Source organism: Ostrea edulis, chromosome 3, assembly GCF_947568905.1.
Source record: "Ostrea edulis chromosome 3, xbOstEdul1.1, whole genome shotgun sequence".
NCBI classification, from domain to species: Eukaryota; Metazoa; Mollusca; class Bivalvia; order Ostreida; family Ostreidae; genus Ostrea; species Ostrea edulis.
In genome coordinates this window covers 19,944,318-19,961,743 of record NC_079166.1, presented here as the reverse complement: position 1 = coordinate 19,961,743, position 17,426 = coordinate 19,944,318, and the positions used below count along the sequence as shown (strand labels likewise).

Sequence of the window (17,426 nt, the reverse complement as noted above, 5' to 3'; positions counted from 1 at the left end):
TTTCAGAAATGGGAAGAATATCGTCTAAAAATTGGCATATCCATGTTCAATTTGTTTCCATCACCAGATTTCAAAATCAGTGATCTCGTCAAACTTGTATCCAATTACTAATGTTTGCATCGTTTCTCATTTCATTCGAATCTTAAACATAAAGAACTTCAAAACCACACGGTCATATACTTTGTGCAAAGTTAGACAAATTTTTAACACAATTTCGTATGATTTGAGAACGTATACTATTCAGTAACGTAGGTTTCGAACAATGCATTGTTGCTTAAACAAAGGTTAAGGACATTTCATATTTTTTTATATTCGATAACAAATACGCAAGATGAATGAAACGTACAGTATTTCATGTTTCATGTATTATACTATTTTTACCAGGCATATATTGCATTGAAAAACTCGTTTTTTCAAAACATGAAATACTGTACGTTTCATTCTTATCCATACGCTAAGAGAACACAATATTAAAATTTGGATAAATCAAAGGCTATATTCTCTTTTAAAAATGAAACCTATGGATCGGCGACATGACTTTAGAAGATACACATTTACAGAGCTCCGGTTAATTTCTTACCACAAAAAGTATTTATCTCCTGATTTTCAAATCACTGAGTATTTTGCTTTTCAGAAAAATTCAAAAGTGTATTTTGTTAATTTACTGATTATCTTTTGCACAGAAGATGTCACCAGATAAACGATACTTCTTCTGTTAAACTTGAACTTAAAGTTTATACTAAAAGGCCGCTCCAGCTATTTACGGGGAAAATCCTTTGTAGTTCTTTTTATTAAAACTATTCATTGTCATTTGGAATTTGATATTTATCATTGATGCATTAAATTTGAATATGTCAGACACTCAAGTCACATGATTATGATCCAATTTTGTATATCATTCGTCCACGATTGATAATACAAGGTTTTTTTCCCCTGTGCTTTCGACCGCACACTAACTCTTTAAGAAAGAAAGTATAACAAGTAGTCCTATATAATAGTGTTTTGAGTTAACTCTTCCAATTTTTCAAAATTGTGATTGTCATCCAAACGTATTTCATATCGCTAAATATCATGTATGATCAAGCCCTGGGCTAACCTCAATTCATATAAATAGATATTTCATATTTATATCATACTACATGTATCACAAATACGCGGACTAATAAGCATTACTTTGGGAGTGTAAAGCGTATTTACATTCACTAATGAGTCATTATACGCAGGATTTTCAACTTAAATGCGTGTTTGGTAAAATTGAATGAGTATTTACGCTGATACGCACCTTATCTTGAGCTCTGCGGCGATTTACCAAATTGAAAAATACACAATAGAACTTATTATTTTTAACTCATTCATGCTATCTAACTTCATCAAAAAATCTCACATAATGTTGTTATGCGTACCTTTTATATATCACTGATAATGAAATATAAAATACCTGCTCTGGCTTGTAACGTACGTTTCATTTCTGTACATAACGGTATTCCTTACTACAGTAGTTGGCCATAAGTAAGTTCACAAAGAGAATTTTCTCTATATATTTAATGCAAATCTATCTTTTTTTTCTAATTCTTCTCTTACACCCCCCCCCCCCCCCCGCCAAAAAAAAATACACATACTTATATAAAGAGTATATACTCTCAAATTAAGATTCGTGTTAAAATCGTCATATCTTTACAATATATTATAATATATTTATTCTTAAATTATTCGATGCTACTGTGAATACTTCTGAGATCAGTGCTTTTGATTTCATCAAAATTGATGAAGAAATGCATTCAGAAAAATTGTTTAAAAGTCTATGATTTTGTATTAAATATATAGTGGACATTTTCTTTGGAAACTTATTTATGGCCTAGTACTGTATATTATATTTACATACCAATGGATAAATATATGTTAATTTCCAGTTATGGCAACCATTTCTTTTAAAAATGCTCATTGAATTTCTAAATGGAATAGGTATGTACTAATAAAACAATTTCGGTTTTTTTAACCCCCCAAAAAAGAGAAAACAAATACTACGTTAAAGGAGCCTGCATGTACATGTCTATTTTATACTTGCATACTGTACTTACTAAACTATAATTATACTGATTTGAATAGTTTTATATGCATTCACGCAACAATATCATTTTCAGCTATTTCTGAAACAGTTGGGTTAACTTATCTAATATATCATGTTGTTAATTTAAATCCTGTCTAAAATCAGTATTTCAAGTATAAATGTAATTATAGATGTGTGCAGTGCAGAAGTGTTAAGTTTGCCAGTATCAGTACCTCTGAATGATTGTTATTTATTTTCATTGTTATAATTAATTGCTTGTTTAACCTGTGGTGCATGCCCTCCTCCTCCCCCCCCCTCCCCGGGAAATAAGCAATATACATAGCTTATAGTGTAAACAATTTGTAAGGAAGAAATCTTGTCTTGCATGAAAATTATTAAATTACATACTCATGCCTGTTTTTGAGATTACAAAGTGTTTGAAATAATTAAATACTGGTGATATTTAATTTTAAAAAAATTAAAAATCCATTGAATTCATTTTGGTGACAAAATGGCAGGTGATGGGGCATCAACTTACATTAAAAAATAAAAAAATAAATAAACATATATTTGAATTATAAACTTAAAAAAACCCACCAACATTTAAGCTAGATCATCGTCTTTAATTTAATCGGGCGTGGTATACCTTATAATACGTCACAAGCAATGGCGCCGGCAAATGGCGCCGGATGTATTGGATTTTTCTATGAATTGGCTGTATAACGGTAACGGTACCAATTCAGTGTACCATTTTTTTCCAGATAACCATTTCTCAACCCATCTAAGAGGATTCCCTAGGTATGTGATCGCAGTATTGGGTATAGTGTACTTTTTTCTGTGTATAGCGGTTTTTTGAGGGTATAGCGGAGATTCCTAGCACGGTGTATGCACCCTTTACTTCTTAGTCATCCTCTGCTTTCTGCTGGTAGGCATGCAGTGTTATATATTCCATTGAACATGTCTGACACATGGAACTAGTGTGACAACTGTTTTATGTAGATTTGAAATTTCTAAATGAAATATATAAGTACTACTCAGTAACATAAAAACATGATGAGTGGATTTTATTTCAGAGTTTTTCTTCGGTATAGAATGTAAAGTAGCAGTCTAAAACATTGCAAACAATATGGATTTTGTATCTTTTTTCAAATTCTAAGAAAAGCTTTGAAATAAATGTTAGATGCATTTCTGCATGAACTATTAACCAGGCACTGCAAGCATCGTGTAACCTGGTGGTTCCAACTAGCATAGAATCTGTTATAATGCCTTTGTTTAAGAAAATAAATTTAACAGATGTAATAGAGTGAAATTTTACATGTTTTTAATACTTTATTTCAGGGATTTTATTTATTGAAAATAAATTGCTTTAATTCAATTTCTTTACAGAGTTTTGAAATTTGATATGAGAATAAGGTTTTATCTAATTGAAATCATTATTATAACTATGACTTGTGTTTGTCTTGTTATTTCATTACTTATTAAATTTTACTGCTTACTATGCAGAACAGGTTTTTCTTTAGGATAATTGTTACTATTTATAGATCACTCTAGCTTGGTCACATGGTTTTTAGGAGGGAAATTTCTTTTGAGGACAGGTATTCTTGTTTTCATGCTTAAGTGGCACAGAAGGGTTGTTCGATAAAAGTTTCATATAGTAGCTTGTTCTTTACTAGTGGATTGATTTATTGGATGGAGATTTATTCTATTTGATCAGTTAGAACATCAACACATTCTATAAAGTAGGAGGATTTCTTAATGTTTGCACCGACCTTTGCACCTCATGGGAGGGTCATGCAACAATCATCACCACAATAAAGATAAAACCCACGACACCGGAGTTATTGTTATTATTACACCCGGTTACACAGATATGTACTTCGACATGTGCTCTATGTTGTGTCTACGTTCGTCAGCCGCAGTTGAATCCGTGTCAAACTCAAGCAGTCTATTGGCTTTGCTTCGTTCCTTTGAGTTTTTAAACTCTATATTTACGCATAAAGTTGCGTACGATTTTCTCCTCTTCAGGTCGGACATTTTGAAACAAACCATCAAGGAAGTGCTTGAAGCGAAGCAAGGTGACTGTCAAGCGCTTTACTGACTCGGACGGCTAAAATCCGGCTCGAACTCGGTTCTGTTCCGCACCGGACAATAACCAAAAAAAAAACATCGCTGTTGGACCAATAAATTTTTTGGGGTCGGCGACCTTTTGAGAGGGTCGGGCGGTTAACGCCCAACAAACAATTTTTAATAGTGGCCAAATTGAATCGAATCGAGAAGGTACTGTATCGTTTCACCTTTAAATTTCACCTCAATCGGAACTCCTCGAATGTCTCGCACACTCGACATAAATCTCGGATGTAATACGATGGCATCCATGAGCGAATTTGATGCATTGCTGTGACGTCACAATTGACAATGCATCAATTTCGCTCATGGATGCCATCGTATTACATCCGAGATCTATGTCCAGTGCACGAGACATTCGAGGAGTTCCGATTGATCTTCACCTGTCAGTTCCAAGGGCTGGTGCACAACACCAAATACAACAAGAAAGGAGAAAATGCAACAGACCAGACTGAGATATGAACCCAGATCCCAGAATCTCTAGTCTCATTTGCACAATGCACAGGAGTTTGAAATTTTATCAATAAAGTCAATAAAATTCACTTCATTGACCAAGCCATCAGCTATGTGTGAGCATAGCGAACAGGAATGAAACGCCGTTTTGGAGAAATCAAGAATTTCGCTTTGAACCGCCGCGCAATGAATGTAACACGTCAGTATTTATCACTAACAACATTTGCCAACTTAAATTTGCCTCCTAACCCCTCTCTTATGCTGTCAGTATTTACTTTATTCGATTCCGTGTAAACAATGACTTTACCGAGGACCCATTGCAATACGTCACATTCACTCCGGGCCTGACATTTTTGTAATCCAATGATTTCGTGCAGATGCAACTTTCTCCACAATTATCACCCTTTGTTTTTAAACTCTGAACATAGTTTCTGACCTCAAAATATAATAATTGATATGACTGAGGATTTTATATGTTGTGATTTATTTCATTTGATTAAAATGTATGCTAACGCATAGCTCATGGCTTGGTCAATCAAGTGAATTTTATTGACTTTATTAATAAAATTTCAAATTCCTGTGCACAATACGTTAAATTTTATTGATTTTATTGATAGTGACACGTGAGTAGAGAGAAGAGAACAATAAAATAAGGAGACTAAAATGGCTTGATGTAGAGCTAGCACCATGTCTATAGAAATGATAAATCTTTTAAAAACTAAACCATAAAAATCATCAACAAAGAATACAAAATTATTTATTCCAAACGGTAGCCATGTAGTTTTATTTGTCTTCGAATCTAGTATCGCCGATGTGTTGCGCTTAAAAGAAAAAGATTGTCTCGGCTCAAATACGACATAAAACAACATACCTCTAGGCTCATCAATCTTTCACAAGCATTGATAACGTATCAATTATGTAAGAATTTCTCTAACCTGTTCAAATTCCCCTCCGTCTTATTGAAATTGACACGATAATATCCTCGGTTTTCCAATTTTGTTAGTCTTCCATAATCAACAAAGTCGTCGGTAACAAATAAGTTTGGACTAAAATGTAACTTTCAATCTTAATACTGCTAAATTCAGGAACAAATCATGAAATGCCACGATATTGTTGACATCGACTATTTTCTGGTTGTCGTAAATTTAACTGGTTCCCTTCTAAGAGCCTCCTAAATACAGTTTTTAATTAAGCCTAGCACACATTTGATTTTGTGGGGCATTTATAGCTTTAAAAAAACTTCTGAGCCACTATTTATTGTTGAAAGTTAGTTTGAATGTCGTAAGAATTCTTGAGTACTACCATAAACCCCCAGAACAGAGGGCATGTGAAGCTCACGTACGTGTGGTAGCCTATTTTAAGGTGATCCTCATATGACTTATCAATATTAATGGTTAAAAGTGCAAAATCTGTTTTAATTTTCATTCAATACAGCGAAATTTAATCAATAACCAAAGAAAATATATATGTTGCCACATTTTTAAAGACGTCAGACATAAAAAAAAACAAAAAAAACTAAGGCTATGTTAACATCAGAAAATTACACATTTTCGTTATATAGAATAATTAAAATAGATAAAAACTTGTTAAAATTACAAATTTTAAATGTCAACAGTTTGAAAAAGGTTAATTCATAAATATGTATAAATTAATTGTGGATATCAGGGAAATCATGTATGATAGACATACAGTAGAAGAAATACCAGTATAGAAGCTAGTGCCCTTAACAACATTTTTTTAATTACAAAGAACTGATTATCTATGGAAAATATAAACTTTTTCAAAATCAATAGTTTACCAATTTTTTTATTCTATGCAGTGAATAAATTTCCTCTGAAAGATATATTTCTATCATGCACAAAATTTGATTTGATAAAGATTTTTGCAAAAACCTATGACATCACATGATGATCGATTAACCTTAAGCAACGAAATACCGTGTAACAAGCTTCATTTGTGTGCATAGCTGAATAACACAGATCGGTTCTTGCATAGTTTTATCTTCGTCATATCTGGACAATGACCAGGGGCGGATCCAGGAATTGCAGTTACGGGGGGCGCCACTTTATGAGGCAGGGGGTCTGGGGGCCGCCTTGAGGCCCCCAGTGGGTCCAGAGCGAACCCCTGGTGGGGGCCCAGGGGGCGAAGCTACCGAAAGCTCTTGGATTTTATAGGGCTTGAAATATGTCTCCTATTTAAGTCATTTGTACTATTTTCTATCATTTTTAATAAGGTGAAATTAATAAAATGACGCAAATTTCAAGGCTTTTGGAAAATATTAAGTTCTCCCAATTAAAAAATTCAAGAAATTAAAAGATTTTGTCATTTATTTCTTCGGGAGTGGAAGAAATTATTGCTTCTTTTATCGTTTAGTACATTTTTCTAAACAAGATAGGCCAATACCACGATTTAACTTAAATTTGAAAATTTTAGGGGGGGGGGGGTAAGCCCCCCGCCCCCTTAAATCCGCCACTGATGACAACGTTGAACAAAATTAACCTTCAGGTCACAAAATGAAAAACTTAACCTTATCTACAAAGTAATTTATTAGTAGAGCTCTTCTAATTGGGTAAACTCGATTAAGATTCGGCTTGGCTGAATATTTGGACTGACGCCTTCACCGAACCTCGGAGGAGTTCATCATAATTCATGTCTATCAAATTTCAGAGTTTAAAAAGATATATTAGGAGTAATGTCAATTTCTAAAATTTCACATAGGCAAATTTTCAAGGTCTTGTCTTAAAATTTAAAATGGAACAAAAAAGTGGGACTGAAGACCAAATTTTTAAATCATTGGCGAAAATAATGAATTTTTATACAAAATTTCGAGTAAATTAATTTAAACTTTATTTTAACAATCAGGATCCAGTTGCACGAACGTTAGTTAAAGTTAACTGGCCGTTAAAATTGAGTTAACGCGCCGTTAAAGTTAACTGCAAGTTGAACGGGTTGCACGAAATTTAACTGACAGTTAAAACTCCGTTAAGTTGCTGATTTAACAGACAGATTTAACTGAGGTACGGGAGGTACATTAAACTATTTAACTAACAGTTAAAACAGGAATGGCGGACTTTTTATTGTTTGACAACTTGTGAGAGGAAAGAAAAGAGCGGGTTTACAGGGAAAGACAAAGCATGGGAGACCTCAGCGATAAACGAATAGCTTCAAGATTTCGACTTAAGCGCGAGTCTATATATTTAATTTATCTCGGACCTTTTGCGTAATGACTTAATGAGAGCAACAGGACGTAGCCAGTCCATCTCGGTTGAGATGTAGCTAGTAATTCTTTTCTTTTTAACTCTCATAATATAGATAGTTTGAAGCTACAAATGTACACATTCAACAATCCCATGTACAAAACAACGAACTAGCATATTTTTATATGAAAAAATGAAATTCAAGTGACGTTGATTAACATGAAATATTATGAAAACATAACCTCAATAATACAATATTTAGTACAATGCTAGCTTGTACAGTTAGTGTAATTTAGGCCTTTGTTTCATACTATGATAATTGCTTAATCTTTTTTCTCCGAATATATGCATACATGACGTAGATCTACCTTCATTTCTTATTTGAAAGCAGTTTACGTGCACATATACAACATTTGAAATTCGATTATAAAGGGGTCTTAGCAGATTGTGTATTAGGGCCTACCTTAGAAGTACATGTAGCTTATAGTTTATCGATATTTTGAACACGTCAACCGTTTTTGTTGTTGTTGTTTTGCAAAAATATTACGTCACTTTGAAGTGAACAGTGACTTCACATCTGACGTAACAATTGTATTACCTTGTAAGCTTATGATCAAATGTACTTCTCTTTTTCTAAATTACTTCATAAAACGTACCCGATAAGGCATTCCATAAAAAATCAATCAGAAAAGGAGTTGAGGGGCTGTAAACCAGAATTTTCCTTTTCCACGTGAAGCTGAAGTGAAGTGTTTGTGATATACAGAAATAATTGATCACAGGCACCTGCATGGAGTATGGATATTATTCACACACACCCCCCCTTCCGATTTTTCTTTGCGGCGATAATTTTCCCCTATCTATTTCATTTCATTTCATATAAATGTTTAACGTGTTGTTTATTGGTGTTTTGTTTTTGTTAAGCTTTAGAGATTAGCCGGGAAGCTTCTAACGGTACAGTATATAATAAATGTGTATTTCATACCGCGCCGGTGTTGTAGTGTAGGCTTTTGCCCCGCATAGACTTCCCCCCGAAAAAAACGGATCCGGGATGGATTTTCCCCATAGGAAAACCGCACCAACATATGATTCCCCCTATGTTCAAAATCAGTATAGAGTTTCCCCCCAGGCGGAAAAACCGCCCTGGTATTGAATTTTTCCCCTCCTATTCTATACTGGGACGGTTTTTCCTAGGGGGGGGGGATTGGGCCCGGAATAATTCTTCCTAGGGGGAAATTTTATGCCAGGCCCAACTTTCTGGGGGGAATGTCTATCCCGGACCCGTTTTTCCGGGGGGGGGGATCTATGCGGGGAAAAGCCTATACTACAACATAGAAAGTCAATCTCCGTTGAGTGTACATATGTAGTAATTTTTATATCCATGTTGTAGGTAATGCTTGCTCTTCGATTTTATGCTTCGGGGAGTTTTCTTGAGGTAATTGGAGAAACGATGGGTGTAAACAAAGGCACGGTAAGCAGAGCTATCAAAAATGTCACCGAAGCTTTCCTGTCTAAAAAAGACCAGTTTCTGCGGTGACCTACACAAGATGATATAATGAAGTCGAAGAGAACCTTTTTTATGCGTGGAGGATTCCCAGGGGTAATTGGATTTGTCGAAGGTACTCATATAAGGATACAAGCTCCAACTCTAGACGAACCAACTTACGTCAACAGAAAAGGGTGGCACTCAATCAATGTGCAAGCTATATGTGACCATGAAGGTAGGTATACTTCATGCCACAAACCGTGAATTTCATACTTTCCTTTTCAACCGGTTATGATTATACATCTTATATGTAATCATTACAATACGTGTTACTGTACCATATCCATCATCGTCGTATCAGGACAAATAATCAACATACTTCGTGTAACAAAAAGATATTGTATTTTAGGAAAATTGATTAACATTGACGCTAAATGGCCAGGAAGTACACATGATAGTCACATCTTCCGAATGCCCGATGTCAGTTTGTATCTCGAGAGCCACAATCGAAGCGTTGATGATGGAATTCTATTGGGCGACAGTGGTTACGCATGCTCTGGGTATCTGTTAACACCATACCTGCACCCTGCAACACCCTCACAAGAAGCATATTCAATTCTATTTGGAAAAATATAACAACCAAAGTAATAAATTACAACATTTGATTTAGTTTCAAGTCTCAGCTACCCCTTCCCTTCAAGATTTCGGAATTGAGAGCTTTGATATTTATTTTTCTTTGCGCTTGTTAAGATTTTTAGACAATATTGTGAAGTTAACTCTCCCCCCCCCCACCCTGAAAAACAATGACACGTGTCCGATTAGATCTATATTGTCACATACTTTCGTCGTTCTTTTTACTTCCAGATTTTCAGTTATTTTTTCAATTTCTTGGTAGTAATTGTATCATTACTTGGAAAGAGTAAACATCAAATACAACCATACAATATGACGAAATGTTATAAATTTATTTTAAAAAGTGTTCTCTATAAAATAGAAGAAACTAAACTTTAATTAATTTACGTGTATTCATCATAAGTATAACACAACCTCCTGAAACTCAGCACAAATAAAGAATTTGTCTCCGTAAGCTGCACTATCTCCTGTTCTTAATATTTATATTATCTCCCTCATGCATAGTTCTTATCCTTGGACGAATTTGGCTCCACTTTTTTGGCAGGCTGTTTTTGGCTATATTTAGCTCTAAAACTTCATAGTTATTTCGGATTTCAAACATTTCGGTTGAGCATCACTGAAGAGACATTATTTGTCGAAATGCGCATCTGGTGCGTCAAAATTGGTACCGTATAAGTTTTACATATATGTAACAGCCTGCATGTCAATGATACCAAATCTCAAATAATTAAAAGTTTATTAGAATATCTTTTTACACCCAGTGACGCCATTTTTCTCTCAACACTTCTATCCCCCTATTGTACGTCCCAGTACAAAGTATAAGAAAAATTGACTGAAAATATTTGAAGGTCGTAAGTGCCAGTTACTTTCATTTTAAGTTTGCCCCTTTCCCTCAGGATTTCTGAATTTAGAGCTTTGATTTTTAAACAGATGAGTTTCTAAATCTTGTAAGGTAGATCTAATTATTTTTGCCTCATTATCCCTGGAACTGAGTTTCAAAATAAAATACTAAAGAAAATAGTTTAGTTCATTTTTCAAAAATAATGACATTGATCTGTAATATCAAGAATACAAAGAATATACATTTTGTTCTTCTCTCTTAACAATTTTCCCCATTTCCTTCAAAGTTTGAAATTCCAAAAAATCTCGACATAGGACCTTCTAATACTACAGCGTCGAAATATGACTTAACTATCTACTAGTCAATATTACGTTTTAACTCTATCAGGGAGAGGGTACTAACCTCATAAGCAGCAATTCTTCATATCCATAGTTAAATGATTTCTGACGTTCTAAGTTTCAAAATGAAAAGGAGATATTTTGATCAATGCAGGCCGTTTACGCTTTTGATAATTTCACGAGAAGCACTACACATGAAATAAAATAACTCTCGTTTGTTTTTGTATTGCTGAAATACATACTAAAATTCTTTATCACTCGCGAATTCATTATCATTTGACGCATTTCGCGATATTTAGAACTCGCGAAAAATAAGGAACGTACAGTAGAAGTTCTTCAAAATTTTATTTTCTTATTCTTTGCATCATCGCTATATTTGGACTAGATCTGTCGTATCAAGATTGTTTACTCGTACAATCGTCAAATTCGCTTGTATACTCGTTATAGATATATTTTATCAGGTCACTCAATGAAGGTGAGAGCCACAGGTACGATTGGACCGAATTTTTAAAAAAGAGTGCGTGTTTTTTATCAATACATAAGTGTAAGAGAAATGTTTTACATGACTTTATAGATAATCAAACAACAAAACTGGCCGCTGTAAAATCGATCAATTGAATGACAACCCCGCAACTGACCACCCGTAACATGTCATTTACTGCGCGCCTTATTTTGTAAGGCTGGACTTTTGCAGGTAAGATTTCAAAAGTTGATTATCTCTTAAATCATAAAGTAATAAAAGAGATATGAAAAAAGTTTATTTTGTTAGATAACATCTGAGCTGGTATAGAAGGTGTAGCACGCACTGTATATAATTTCTATTTCAAAATAGTATACATATGTTCCGCAAAAACTAGAAGTTGCAACAGTCACTTCCCTTTGTTATCCAGAGCATTACTTAATCAACAAAAACTAATAACAAAATAAAACGAACAAATAAAAATGTAACTAAAACTTAAAACTTCCTATGTCTAATTTGTATTCAAATTTGGATATCAGTTCGATTTGTTTGGTTTTTTTCAATTCGATTTCATATCGCAGTTTACAGGTATCCATTTAAACATAGTAATACAAAATGAAATATTATATTGCAAAGAGGAAAATCTAAAATGATTTGAAAAGTAATTTTTCAATACACATTTTTGAAAATTCTTTTTATGGCTTTTATTATAAAAACTTATATACATGTATATATACATCCAAATTGGTACCGTATAAGTTTTACATCCTAAAGGTGTTCAGAATCACACGTAAAACGGCACAAATTCTGGTTATACAATTATGGCCTTTCAAAACACGATCCTAGTGAAGGCCTTTACAGAGTCAATTCTTAAAATGAAAGGTGAAGATAACGAACAGTGATCAATCTCATAAATCCCATAAGCAATACAAAATAGAGAGTTGTGCAAGGCATTTAAAGATATCACTACAACAAGACAGGGAGTTTTGTAAGTCATAACAAACGACATTGTCCGCCATCACACGCTATTCTCTCTACTGGAACAGAATCCGACGTCTCTGTTATTATAATTATATGCGATGAAATATAAACAAAATTGTGTACTGAAAATTCAAAAAACGTTATATTCATATTCATGCAATAAGCTATCTTGTCCCCGTTTAATCTGAATAGCTAGTTACTAAACTGTGTCTGGTTGTTTTTACACGTAACATAATTCTTCTACGTCACTATCCGAGTACTGTTCATCCTTAATTGTGATTGAACAAAATTAAGTCTAGTTTCCGTAGCTATCTCTATTTTGTAATATGGTCTCTGTCTAAGTGACTCTTGATAAGACTGTAATGCCCCGTGTAAGTCCCCCAAAACATGTTGACAGATCCCCAGTATCTGCCAGGGGAGGTCTCTATTGTCTAACTCTACGTATCTCCCATCATCATAGAGCAGTAGGGTGTGTAGGTCTGTCAGAGCCTGTATATATTGTGACCTGTTACCTAGTCTGTAGTGACATAGGACAGATAACATGTGCACGGTCACAAAGGGAGATAAATGTAAAATCTCCATTCCGTTCATTTTACTGACTTCTTGTTCCAACCTTAATTCTTCAATAAAGATAAACACACTTTTGAACGTAACATTTCTTGCCCAAGCCTTCCTATATTTAGTTAAGATAGACTGACCACCTACCACTTCACTGTATCTCTGTCTGTCTACACTACTATACATGATATGAGGCTGTGAGAGTCTCTGGTTCACTCTATCTGTGACAGTTAGCGCTGTTTGATATCTACCGGTATCGTACAAGTATAACGCTAAATATAAACCATCAGATACACAACCTAACTTTGAAACTAGATCTAACATGTGAATTATTGACCTCTCATTGCTGTGTCTCTTTTTCTTAGACACAAACAAACACTGTGCTTTAAGTGACATGGAAGTTGATATAAGCACACTTATCAACATATCATGATATACAACATTCTGAAATCCGATTCAGCGACCACCCTTGTACAACTAAAACTTTCACCATAAAAAGCAATATCGATATCTATTTCTGACTTGAGGTAGCTTTCCTCTGTCGGCATTACAAAGTATGGATCGGAGACGGCCGGGATCAGAATCTCTCTGAGAGTGGGACTATGTAACAGCAAGGCAATGCCTATTTCGTAAAATCTTTCTAACTCTTGATACAGGAATATTTGTTGTGCCCCGACAACTTTTCCTTCAAACATGTTGTTCTCCGGAATAAAGAAATTTGGAAGGTAACCGGTATATACACACTGCATCAATGATTTGAAACAAAACCACACATGTTGAAGTAATGTTGATGGTAACCATGGAGTTGAAGAGCTCTCTTGAATTCTCCAAAATAATATTGTTTTCATAAAATACGAACACAGTAATTCGTCAGAAATCACTTCTTTCAGAATTATTTTCATAATTCCGTAACAGAGAAACTGGCAATGGTTCATAGAGTACACTAGCTTTTGCTCTGCTTGTGAAAAAGAAATTCTCCATTCCAAGTCTAAATTGTCATGTGTCTGTCTGTTTGCGATAGGAACAAGATGAAATCCTTCATCAATAATTGATTGCAGTACACTACGCGATGGCCATGCGCGAGTCAAACATCTATCAACCCAGGGAAGGGCTGGTAATGGCCAATGATGGGAATGGAAACACAGCGCGAAATCAGCCTCTATAGATCGATAAGTGCAGTTGTGACATGGACCGTGCAGGTTTTCACCTTCAATGGCTGGATTAAATCCTTTCATTGCCTGATGTAACCTCATCCTGAGTAATGAACATGAAATGTATTCAGTATTATTTCTCTCCAACAGTGATGACATGACAATTTCTTGATTTGACGGTGTGAGTAGTTGTAATCTGGCGAATCCCGGGGGAGTATCAGAGGTCTCCATATAGATAAGTGTATGTCTGGGTGGATGATAAAACGTTGACTGAGACATCTCACATATCACCTTATGATCAGGGTACCACTGCATGAAATCAAAGTCAGATGATTTAAACCTAAATCCCTCCCTACGACTACCACTCAGCATCTGTGTCACACCTTTATATAACTGTAAGGGTTTCCGTATTATTTCCCCCGTGTCCCATATATCTCTTCTGAAGGTCACTTCTGTCGGTGTCCCTATCTTACGACACATACCCACATACAGGACTTCTGATACACGGGGAATCTGATCCATCCTGTAACGATTCTTTAACGTTAATTGACACAATACAATGTCATGTTCACAACCAGTATATATCACATCCTTCCTCGGACTTTGCGAATTTTATTTATAGACAATTGGAAATACCCATCTTTGGCTACTTTTCTTTTCAACATAAAATCTTTCTATTTATAGAAAATTGAAAATTACCAGCTACGGCTTATCTATGCTAATGTCTGGTATACATCGATCACAATGATCAGTAGAATACAAAGGGATATAAAGTACAGGTTACAATGTTGAATCATAGACATAAATCACCTGATCTTGTTTTGTTTATCAATCTACAGAACTGATTTATATTAATTACTAGAAAATTTAAAATCATCAAGGCAACTGTGTAGGTAAGAGGGAAAGGCAACCCAAAAGATTTTTACATGAAAAATGATAGGATTAATCATATGATAAAGATTTGTCATAAAATTCTGTTGATATATGGCCTAGATAAGCTTCAGTACTAATTTGAAAACGTCAAAAATTGAAATTCCCGTTATCTATAGAGGCTGCCATGATGTGTAACTCTTTTGTATTCAAGATCACAAAAATAAATAATTTTGACGTCACACCGTCTGTTCCGGTTTTGATGAGATTTTAAGATCATCCACAGGTGCTTGGGTTCAGGATACATGAGTTGAATTATTGTTTTTCTTGAAAATATTTCTAATGCATGTCAACAACGTCCTGCATACCCATTAAGTCCAAAATAATTCAAAATAAGCCCTTTAAAAATACCCTCACTGGTTATTATAGGCTAAAAGAACTTATAATAACTAGTGAGGGTATTTTTTTAACAAGAGGCCCATGGGCCACATCGCTCACCTGAGTCACCTTGGTCCATATCAGAAGATTTTCCATATCTATTTGCATGTAAAACCTTATTCCCTATTATGGCCCCAAACCTACCCCTGGAGGCCAAAGTTTTTGCAAACTTGAATCTACACTATGTCAGAAAGCTTTCATGTAAATGTGAACTTCTTTGGTCCAATGGTTCTTGAGAAGAAGATTTTTAAAGATTTTTCCTATATATTTGTATGTAAAACTTTGATCACCTATTGTGGCCCCATCCTACCCCAGGGGGCCATGATTTTAACAAACATGAATCTGCACTATATCAGAAAGCTTTCATATAAATCTCAGCTTTTCTGTCTTAGTGGTTCTGGGAAGAAGATTTTTAAAGATTTTTCCTATATATTTGCATGTAAAACTTTGACCCCTATTGTGGCCCCATCCGACCCCCGGTGGCCATGATCTTAACAATTTAGAATCTGCACTATATCAGGAAGCTTTCATAAAAATCTAAGCTTTTCTGGCTCAGTGGTTCTTGAGAAGATTTTAAAAGATTTTTCCTATAAATTTGTATGTAAAACTTTGATGCCCCCCTTGAGGCCCCATCCAATCCCCGGGGTCCATGATTTTAACAAACTTGAATCTGCACTATATCAACAACAACAAAAACGAAAAAAAACAACAACAAAAACAAACAACAACAAAAAAACTTTGACCCCCTATTGTGACCCCATCCGATCCCCGGGGGCCATGATTTTAACAATTTAGAATCTGTACTATATCAGGAAGCTTTCATATAAATCTCAGCTTTTCTGGCTCAGTGGTTCTTGGGAAGAAGATTTTTCCTATATATTTGTATGTAAAACTTTGATCCCCTATTGTGGCCCCATCCGACCCCCGGGGGCCATGACTTTAACAATTTAGAATCTACACTATATCAGGAAGCTTTCATATAAATATCTGCTTTTTAGGCTCAGTGGTTCTTGAGAAGAAGATTTTAAAAGATTTTTCCCTATATATTTGTATGTAAAACTTTGATCCCCTATTGTGGCCCCATCCGACCCCCGGGGGCCATTATTTTAACAATTTAGAATCTGCATTATATAAGGAAGCTTTCATATAAATCTCAGCTTTTCTGGCTCAGTGGTTCTTGAGAAGAAGATTTTTAAAGATTTTCCCTATATATTTGTATGTAAAAACTTGATCCCCTATTGTGACCCCATGATTTTAACAATTTAGAATCTGCACTACCTAATAAAGCTTATCTATAAATTTCATCTTTTCTGGCCCAGTGGTTCTTGAGAAGAAGATTTTTTAATGACCCTACCCTATTTTTACCTTTTCTTGATTATAACAATTTAGAATTCCCTTTACCTAAGGATGTTTTGTGCCAACTTCGGTTGAAATTGGCCCAGTGGTTGTTGAGAAGAAGTTGAAAATGTGAAAAGTTTACAAACGGACGGACGCCGGAATACGGGTGATCAGAAAAGCTCACTTGAGCTTTCAGCTCAGGTGAGCTAAAAAGGGCTTATTTTGAATTACATGTATTTTGGACTTTATGGGTATGCAAGACGTTGAAATGCATTAGAAATATTTTCAACAACAAAAAATAAATCAACTCATGTAGCTTATTTGTAGCTTATTTGGAGGGGGTCCTGAACCCAAGCAACTGTGAGATCATCAAAGATGTGCATGTGGTAGATCTTACGAATAAATAGGTTGATGCCTTCCTGGCAACCAGTTAATTACACTAATGCGAAGGGGAGATGTGAAAAAAGGTTGGGTTTTCTTTTTCGAAATTCCCGACTCAATCAAGTCATTTGAA

The 17,426-nt window shown here is 34.8% G+C and overlaps 1 protein-coding gene and 1 pseudogene across 1 annotated transcript; one reads left to right on the top strand and one right to left on the bottom strand.

The window, feature by feature from the left end:
* Positions 1-9,133: 9,133 nt before the first annotated feature.
* LOC130053480 (putative nuclease HARBI1) lies at positions 9,134-9,940 on the top strand (annotated as a pseudogene).
* Positions 9,941-11,356: 1,416 nt separating this feature from the next.
* LOC130052539 (uncharacterized) lies at positions 11,357-14,866 on the bottom strand. The gene has a single exon (XM_056157709.1). It carries the CDS (start codon positions 14,786-14,788, stop codon positions 13,535-13,537), a length of 1,254 nt encoding a protein of 417 aa, XP_056013684.1. The 5' UTR covers positions 14,789-14,866; the 3' UTR covers positions 11,357-13,534.
* Positions 14,867-17,426: the final 2,560 nt, after the last annotated feature.